Below are 10360 nucleotides of genomic sequence, written 5' to 3'. Positions count from 1 at the left end.
CACACACATATAACACCACATACCATGCACACACACCATACACACCACATACACACAGCACACACACCACATACAAAACAAACCACAACACAAACAAACCACACACACCATATATACACCACATACCATGCACACACACCATACACACCACATACACACAGCACACACACCACACACCAAACAACCACACACACACACACAGCACCACACACACCACATACACACAGAACCCCACAGATATATACACACACATACACTACCACACACCACAGGCACATACATGTGCATACACACACCCACACATAGCACACACATACACATGCATACATACACATACCACATGCACACACCACACTCAAACATACACCACACACACACACCACACACACACACACCACATATACACCACACACAACACACCACACACACACATCACCCACACCACACACCACACACACACCACACCACCACATATACACCACACACACACCACACACACACATACCACACACACACACCACATCCACATACACACCACACACACACACACACACACACACCAAAGGCAGCCAGATAAGGTAAAACAATACCATCCAGCTGCTATGACATAACCTACATCCATGGCCATCCAAGGCAAGCCCCTCACTGTGGGACCTTCCACAGGGACACCCAGGAGCCTCTCAGGTGGTCACAGTGTCAGCTCCGAGGACAAAGAACGAATAACAGGAATGAGGAAAGAACATCACGTCCTTGCCTATCTGAGACAATGGAGGTAACCAGTCTCTCTCCATTCCCTGCATTTCTGCTGTGTGTGTCCAAGAACATGCAGACTCCTCATCCCTCCCAGCTGATTCTCACAGTGGGTGGTACCCTCCTGCTGCTACCCAGTCCTAAAGCTTACTTACCCACCCATCTCCCTCCTCCTCCATCCCCCCTGCATCCCTCCTTCTCCATCCCCCCCCACCTTCCTCAGGCCCCACCCTGTCTTCCAGGCCTGACTTCAGGCCCCCCTGGCCTTGGGCCAGGCACTCTTGACATCCTAGAATCCTGACCCTTGTGTCAGTACACACTTTTCTGTGGCTATTCTCCCTTCAAAGCTATTGTAACTGCCTTTCCCTGTGGGACACTAACAGTGCAAATGCTCTCAGCACTTCCAGTGGGAAGCGCTCTTTTCAACACATTAATCCTTTTACTCTTACAAAGACCTGTCATCACTTCCCTGTGTTAGAGGCGGCGGGGAAACTGTATCACAGACAGGTTAAGCGGGCTGACCAAGGTCACAGCAGACAGATGGGAAAAGCAGGGTTCCTTTGGGCTCCAAATCCCACATTCTCAGTGCTAAGGTGCCTCTCCATTCCCTCCTACTTCTGTCTGATATCAGAACACAAGGTGAACGAGCTAAGACAGGCCTTCTTACTGCCTACACATGTCCCAAGGCCACTTCTGTCTCCAGGACACATAGGACACTAGAGATACCCTCCAGCTAAAGGTGGGACTTAGCACTAAAACTCTTGCCTGGCATGCATGAAGCCCTGGGTTTGATTTCTGGACCCCCTACACCCTTAAAAGGTTCAAGTGACAAAACCACCCTTCCATGTCCTGTTTATTCATGTTTTATAGTCTTTAAACCCAGTCAGGCCCCACTTGTGAGCAAGCTCTCCAAACTGGTCACGGCTTCAGTTCATTTTCCCAGTTACTTCTTCGGAACAGTGTGCTCACACAATTTAAAACTTGATTTACTTCGTATTTGTTTCTCAGACATATTCACTCAAATAAGTATTTTAGAAAGCTAAAACAAAACCCATTGAAAGTTTTGAGACTGAGGGTCTGGCCAGAACACTGTTCAAGCGCAGGGACCTGGATTTGGATCCCCAGGACCCATGTGGAAGCCAGACCCAGCATCTCATGCCTGTAAACCCCCAGTGTTTGTTAGGGAACAGAGCCAGGAGGGTCGCAGAAGCCAGTCTAGTTTAAACCTGAGTCCCGGGTTCAGTGAGAGGCTGTCATAAAAAGTAAGGTGGAAATCAATAGAGGAAGAGCCCCAACATCTGGCCTCCTGTATACACACACACACACACACTCAAGCACACACACAGAAACACACACTCATGCACATGCACACACTCACAAACACACACATGACTGACACTGATTGATTGATGATTGATTGATTGATTGATTGATTGATTGAAATATAATTGTTTAAGTTTGGAAACTGGTCTAAAAGCCAAGGATATTGCTATGAATAAAATATAAGGGGGTCTCAGGAGGATGTCTCATGGGGGAGAGAAACACAAGATAAAAAAATGACCCAAAAAAAAGGCCAGGCCGTGGCAAGCCCAAGCCTTTAATTCCAGCACTTGGGAGGCAGAGGCTGGCAGAGCTCTTTGAGGTCAAGGCCAGCCTGGTCTACAGAGGGAGTCCAGGACAGCCAGGGCTCTGTTACACAGAAAAACCCTGTCTTAAAAGAAAGAAAGAAAGGAAGGAAAGAAAGAAAGAGAGAGAGAGAAAGAGAGAAAGAGACAAGACAGCAGCTCTCCAGCAAAATGTGCTTCAGAGAAAAAACAGAGAGCTCTCTGCCAAAGAGAGAAGGAATGGCCCTCTGGCCTTTCTAGCACTAGGGCAGGAGGAGGCAGGGTAAGCTGTATATGACCACTTGAATGACAGCACCAACATCTCCTATGATCTCCCACCAGGAATGGGTTAATGCTAACCACTGCGGCCTCACTTCAACACCATCAAGCCATCTGTAGACACCCAGCAAAGGCTGGACCTTTGTGGTTACAGTAAAGGGAATACAATTACTTAGCTAATTGAGGACAAAGCGATGACTATACTAGATAATTGGACCCCGAAGCATTACATTAACTCCCCAGGTACACTGATAAATAAGGCAATTGCTACGCCCCTTCCCTCCTGACCACTGCTACATAAAAATCAGAAGCATCCACAGTAAACTGCCCATAAATCAAGGCCAGATGGGTTGCCCATGAGCTATCTCTGTAAAAATTACAACTGACTGATGCAAATGTCGTATGCCAAATGCTTCTAAAATAACTGCCCAGGAAGTAAACAATTATTTGACAGTGAAATGAGATATTGAAGATATCTGGAATGCTGAGATATTTTTTCATGTATGTGCACATGTATGCATGTGTGTGTGTGTGCATGTCATGTGTGTATGGATACACAGGCATGTGGGAAGGCCCATGGTTGACATCAAGTTTCTTTTTCACTATCACTCGCCACTGTGTTCATAGAGGGCGAGCCAGCCTGCCTGTAATCCCACCACTGGCCAGTAGGGGGTGAGGGAGTGCTCTATGCAAAGACAGAAGGCTCATTGGGGTTTCCTGGCCAAAACAGTGAACCCAGGTTCAGTGAAAAGCTTAAAAGATAAAGTGGGAGAATGAGAAGCAAGCACTGGAATCACAGGTGGTTGCCACGCCCACCCAGGCGGCCGCCACGCTCACCCAGCACTTCCGTGGGTTTCAGTTCACACACACACACACACAACACACACACACACACACACACACACACACGCGGCAAGCGCTCTAACCACTGAGCCATCTCCCCAGGTTCCTGGTGGAGCTTTAAAGAATTCCTAACCTACCTTAAAAGGGGATTTTCTGGCTTCCATTCCAGAGGCTCACTTAATAGTATCTATCTATATGAACTGTGTACGAGAGCGGATACCCTCCTCTGACTGCAAGGCATGTGTGCATGTGGAGGTCAGATGTCAACCTCAGGTGGGTGTTCCTCAGGAGGCATTCATCCTTATAGTCACAGGCTCTCTCTCTGGCCCGGAACATACCAAGTATGAAAAGCAGGAGGCCCAGCAAACCCCAGAGATCCTACTGCCTCATCCTCTCCACCCCATGATGGGATTTTGTATGGTTCTATTCTTTTATTTTTATTTGTTTGGTTTGGTTTTCTTTCCATAATTTTTTTTTTTTTTAATTCACATCATATCCCAACCACACCTCCCCTCCCTCCTCTCCTCCCAATTACCCTCTTACAAATCCCTCTTCCCCTCCCCCATCCTGTCCCCCCCCCCCCTGCTCTCCTCAGAGAGGAAGCTCCCCTTTGGTACCACCCCACCCTGGGGCATCAACTCCCAGTAGGACTAAGCACATCCTCTACCACTGCGGCCCATCCAGGCAGTCCAGCTAGAGGAACAGACTCAGAGACAGCCACCCCCCCCAACCCCCACTCCCCACGCCCTACCCCCCCACACACACTTTAGGTGTGTTCTGAGGCCCATACTCAGGTCTCAGTGGTTACAAGGCAAGCACTTGACCAGCTGAGCCGTTTCCCCAGCCCACCCTTTGTGTGATCTGTGTTCCTCTCCTTTCACTGTTTATTTAGTTAGATATTATTTATTTGGAGACAAGATCTCACTATATAATCCTGGACTGGCCTAGAACTTGCTGAATAGCCCAGCCTAGCCTCAAAATCACAGAGATCTGCGTGCCCCGCCCCCGGCCCCGCCCCCGGCCCCGCCCCCGGCCCCGCCCCGGCCCGCCCCGCCCCTGAGTGCGGGGATTAAAGGAATGTGCCAGTCTGCTTGGCCCTCCCCCTGATTTTTCAAAGGGATGGAGTAGTCCCTTGGACTTCAGTCTTTGCCTCCTGATGAAAGAGCTGGAAGACAAACATGCACAGGTGTTCCTGGCTGCTTGGGCAGGGACACCCCGAAGCTCCCCGTCTGGGAATAAATATCCAAACAGAGTACTTTACACAGCCAGCCGTTTCCCTGGAGAAATGCTAAAATATCGCAAAATGGAAAGCACAAGCAGCTGGCTTCCATAGCTCTAAGTTGGGAAAGATCAAGACTCCTGTGAGGAGAGAGTGCTCCTGGGGAAAGAAAGTGAGCTGTTCGGGAGAGTGATGGGAACACTCAGGAATTCAACACATGGGAGAGGAAGGCAACAGGATAAGAGCTCCCGAAATTAAATAGATAAGAATTGGAGCCGGGCCGGTGGTGGCGCACGCCTTTAATCCCAGCACTCGGGAGGCAGAGGCAGGCGGATTTCTGAGTTCGAGGCCAGCCTGGTCTACAGAGTGAGTTCCAGGACAGCCAGGGCTACACAGAGAAACCCTGTCTCTAAAAACCAAAAAAGAAAAGAAAGAAAAGAATTGGAAGATAGCTTTGTGGTGCGGTGGTACAGTGCTTGCCTGATATGTACTACTGAACAAAATGAAAGAAAAAATAAGACCCTTAAGATGGGGAGCTCTTCCTGACTCAAAAGGGTCTTGCAACACCATTGGCATCAAGAGCTCAGCCTTCTGTGATGAGCCCTGTCACTTAGCTGTCCTTGGTGCATTTGACCATACATTGCTCTCCTGTACCATACAATTGTTCTCGAAGACTAAGCCTTCCACAGTTAGCTCCTCAACAGCCCGAAAGGTCCAATTACCTCTTGCTGGCAGTTCCTCCCTTGTCCTGAAGTCTCCAGGACAGTGCTCGCTGGGCACAGAGGGGTAGGCCATGGGACAAGGGAACCTGAATGGTGAAGGAGTCTTCATGGCCTTGAGACCACAGACGGAGCTTCTCCACTAATGTGGCATAGAGACTCACATGGACTCAGCTCCATGTAACATATCTATCTGTCATATTAGCCACGTTCCCTAGGCTACAGCCAAGAAAGTCAGTGGTCCAGAGAGCTTCCAGAAACGAGAAATAAGTGTCTGGAGTTGCCTGAATATGTGGGGAACAAAATGGGCTTCATTGGAGACTAGCCCTGTCTACATAGCAAATTCCAAGTCAGCCTGGATACATGATGAGACTGTCAAAAAAAATAGATGATAGACAGATGGTAGATAGATGGTAGACAGATGATAGATAGATGATAGATAGATGGTAGACAGATGATAGATAGATGATAGATAAATAGATAGTTTTAGACCTGTTGAGACAAAAGCAGATTTATCATTTTCTTATAGAAAAATATTCCCAGAAGCCACCTTCTTTTCAACATACTAATAACTTCTTACTGAAAACACAGTAATCTCATTTTACAGAGTGTTTCCCTCCATTATCTGATCTGGAGTTTCACACGGGCCCTAGGAAATGGTGCATCCAATTACCCCACCACAATATCGATTAAAGGAACCAGAGCACAGAAAAACAAAGCGAATGCCCACCCACAGCAACCCAGCAGTTACACAGCCCGAGCTTCCAGTCCAAGGTCACTCTCTCTCCTTCATCTCCATTTGCCTTTTTAATTATATTTTTCTTCAGTATGGACACTGAAAAGCATGAAATATTGAAAGCAGGATTCCTGGGACATTTTGAAAGCTACGCTCTGTTCATACCTAGAGGTCCAGGACAGCATCATCCATTTAGGTGACCTCTCAGGCTTGGGACAGGTCTGCTGCCTGGCCCTTGGTGACTACAATACCAAAATCACAGCTCACAGCTGGAACAGTCATCCCCACCTTAGGGCATCACTTCTTGCCCTTCCGGTCTCATGTTGATGTGTTCTCTTCCAGAAACCAAAATTCCTACCACCGGCTGACAAACAGAAAATAACAGTGACCAAATCCTGAAGGCAGCCAGCTGGACACACAGGCTGGGGACTGTTTGAGAAGAATTTCTCTAAGCCAAGGGCAGAGCCTGGTCAGAGATGACGGTGCCAGCAGCCCCCCTCACGATGCCTTCTTTTTTCCCCCCGCTTACAGGATTGTACTCCCTGCCCTGCTCTCTCTGAACATAAAGTAATTTTTAGCAAAGAGTGAGCCAGAGAACTGCACACTCTAGCATGCTCGTCCTTCACAAACAAAAGCAGATCATTAAGAATGGGCACTTTGAGGGATCCTTTTCAATGTAACTGAATTTCCCGTTACCCAATGAGAGATATACTCAATGAGAGATATACTCAAGGAGGGGGGAAGTCAATCTAATACTTATAAAAAGAATTCTTTTTCTCCAAGAAATAGGATTTTTTTTCCCCTTCAGATACAGTCTGGCTGTCCTGGAACACCCCATATAGACCAGGCTGGCCATGAACTTGGATCGAACCCCCTACCCTGTCCCTGAGTGCAGAATTACCAAGATTGGCAGAGGAAACTTGATTTGGCAACTTGATTGGCAGAGGTTTATCTGTTTGTTTTTGTGGGAGATAGTTTTGTTGTTGTGGTTTTGTTTACTTGATTTTAAAATGGTTTGAACTCACTACAAAGTAAGGAACTTTTGAGGATGGCCTTGAACTTTTGACCCTCCTGCCTGGTATTACAATGTTGAGGGCTGGCCTGTTGCTATGTACTGTAATGCTAAATTCTGTATCCCAAGGTCTAGTTGCCTCAGGAAGAGTGAATTCTCACGGCTACCAGCTTGTGCAAACCTTGCTCCTTAATTTAAACTACTGGTTAAATAAAGATGCCTACAGCTGGGTAGAAGAGAGGTAGGCGGGGCTTTGGTTCCTGGGGTTGGGGTCTGAGGCAAAGACCACAGTGAGGAAAGACAAGGAAGAAGATGCCATGGGTAGAGTGTGAGCCATGTCACGAGGGCTGGCCCGTTGGAACAGGAGCGCCCAGGCAGAACATGGCAAGTGAAGTCTCTGGTTACTGACAGGGGAATAGACAAACTAGCATACAGGATTGATATCTGCCCTGCCCTAGTGCTTTAAGGTTTATCATAAATACAAAGGTTGTGTGTCTTTTATTTTGGAAGCAGATGATTTAAGGTGGGGCAGAAATCCTCAAAAACTTTTACTGGGACATTACAGACCCACACTCCCATGCCCAGTTTATTGGGTTCGGAAGATAGAGTCTATGGGTTTGTGTGTGTCAGGCTGGTACCACCTAAAGCTACATCTCCAGCCTAAAATACAATTTCTAGACTGCTTGGCTACCCTACCACTGAAATGTAATTTGTACATAATTAACATTTCAGAACTACCCAATCATCATTCCAATTTTCACTTAACAATGATAATTCTCCCTCTAACCCCAAATCTGACAAGCATTCTGTTAATAAAATGTCACTGCGCGGGGCTGAACTAACAGCTCAGCAGTTAGGAGCACTTGCTTATCACGCAAGTCTGGTTCCCAGCACCTGCACAGTGGCGCACAATGGCTTGTAACTCAAGTTCCAGGGGATATGCTGCCCTCTTGTGGTCTTCTCGGGCACCTACACGCACATAGCATACAGACACACATACAAAGGAATAAAATTAAATTCTTAAAGAATGTAAATGCACTCAACTTGCTCCACTTCTAAATCTGTTCTGGATTCTCCTCTCAGGTTTGTTTGTTTGTTTTTTTTTAACATTCTCAACTTTTTTGTTTTTCAGCCAAGCACACGTGTGATAGGTTACACTGAACCACAGAACCTGGGAGCTGGACACAAGCAATTGTTGAGGCTTTGACACCTCCCTGCTTTCCATGTTGCAATGAAACTCGGCCACAATGGAACTTAAATCCTGCCCCTGCTCTCATTTGCATAAGATACTAACTAAGCTGAGTCACTGCTATACAGATCTAAAAGATTTGCTTCCCAGTGGCTGTCTGCAGATCCCAAAGACAGACCTAAATTCAAAACAGTGAATGTCACCTGGAATGGATATACTTTCCCTGGGCCTAGACTCCCAGGGAAGACACACTTAATCCACAAGTATGACACTGACTACACCCCTATCTCTCCTCCCCCCCCAAAAAAAATAAATGATAGACCAAATTTGGCCAATATTCTGGGTAGATTTCCAATGGCTTCCATCCTGTAAATGTTAAACATTACAAGTGCAGCCAGGCTTGGTATTGCAGATCTTTTGACCCAGCTCATAAAAGAGGCTGATTCAGGAGGACAGCAAGTTTTAGGCCAGCCCCGAGCAACACAGTGAGTTTGGGGCATGCCTGGACAACTTAGTGAGACCCCGTCTCAAAATAAAAAGCAATACGGGGGATACAGCCCAATGGTCAAAGTCCTGCACAGCACGTGCAATTATCAGACCCTGAGTTCAAACCTGTGCTTCAACCAATAAAAAAAAAAAAAAAAAAAAAAAAAAAAAAAACTTGCCAAGCCTTATTGGCTAAGGAGGTGACAGCCCCAAGATTTCAAAAGTCATTAGCAGGACACCCACATCAGCCCCGCAAACACTGCAGTATTTGACTAATGTTTGCACTTGCTGGTTAGAGTGGGCGGTGGCATCTGACTGGACTCAGCTAGAGAAGCTAGAGAACCCTGTCCAAAAAGATGCTAAAATACGTCAGCGGAGAACACCCCAGACAAATTCAACATCAGCTAGTTTTATCAGAGGGGCCGAATCTTACAGTAAGTTACTTGATACAAAGCCTGGCTTAGCCAGGGAAATCTAGAAGCCCTGCCCTGCCAATCAACGAAATGAAGTCGTGCACAGACAAGTTTGGATATATTTTTAAGTGAAAATTTATCAAAAGAGAGGCCAGTCCTGACGCTCCATCCCGCAAATCTGAGCATCTAGCTATGGCAGCTTCTCCGTGAAAGCATAAGCGCACAGCAGGGTGGGTCTTAAGTAAGCAGACCCACACGGATGCGGTTTAGGAGCCCTGCAGGCTGCTGTCCCCAACACACTGGCACTCGGCCCCACCCCCAGAAAAGTCCTGATTTGCTCAGCAGCACTTTTCCAGGCGCAGGGTCTGGGAGCCAAGGGCTCCGAGGTGAGGCCTGGATGCAAGCCAATGGAAAGGGGATGTGAGGGACCAGAGACACGTCTGGGAAATTCTGCTCCCCAGAAGGGTGCAGAGACCGTCTGCAGGACCCAGGCGACTGTCCTCGCTGAATCCGGGCGTGACCGCCCCCGCACAGGGGGCACCAGCTTTCTCTCGGTCTTTCCAGAAGCAGGCGAGCTCCAGGCTCAAAATTGAGGATGGGCCGAGGGAACTGCGCACCCCCCGCTGCCGCTGCTTCTCCCGAGGGACCCACGCCCCGCAGCCCTGCTTACCTCGGCCGGCAGCCGCGCTAGTGGCCGTGGAGTTCCCGCAACCCATCGCACCACCCACAGGGAAGCCGCGCTCTGGACCTCAGGTCCCAGTAGCGGAGACCCAGACGGAGGCGGCGCGCGGGACCAGGGACAGCCCTAGCCCCGCCCCGCGCGGGGACCCCCACGGACCCACCCGTCACCGCGGCAACCACAGCGCCGACCAATGCGCAGCCTCCTGCGCGTTCCTGGGCCGGGCATTGGTGGCGGTTCAGAAGGGGCGGGAGTTTAAAGTAGGGTTTGTGGGGTTATGGCCGAAGGCGTGGTCCGCAGCAGGGCTAACCCACTTGCCTTCCCTTCTTTCACCTTCGCTCTCTTTCCTCACGTCCCCTCCCTATCCCCAGGATGTAGAGAGGAGAGGAAGTGACAGGGAACACCTGCTCTGAGCATCCTGGGTGTATGTC

General features: G+C 48.5%; 1 protein-coding gene across 1 annotated transcript in view; it reads right to left on the bottom strand.

Annotated features, from left to right (window-relative positions):
* Window positions 1-10126, bottom strand: part of C22H12orf75 (chromosome 22 C12orf75 homolog) — a 28042-nt gene extending 17916 nt beyond the window's left edge. The window contains exon 1 of the mRNA XM_076919772.1: window positions 9904-10126. Within this exon, the coding sequence (XP_076775887.1) occupies window positions 9904-9966 (63 nt within the window). The 5' untranslated portion in view covers window positions 9967-10126. The remainder of the gene's footprint in view (window positions 1-9903) is intronic.
* Between the last annotated feature and the right edge of the window lie 234 nt (window positions 10127-10360).

The sequence above is a fragment of the Arvicanthis niloticus genome, chromosome 22 (genome assembly GCF_011762505.2).
Source record: "Arvicanthis niloticus isolate mArvNil1 chromosome 22, mArvNil1.pat.X, whole genome shotgun sequence".
Lineage (NCBI taxonomy): Eukaryota > Metazoa > Chordata > Mammalia > Rodentia > Muridae > Arvicanthis > Arvicanthis niloticus.
The sequence above is the reverse complement of the archived record's forward strand: the minus strand, read 5'-3'. Positions and strand labels throughout refer to the sequence as shown.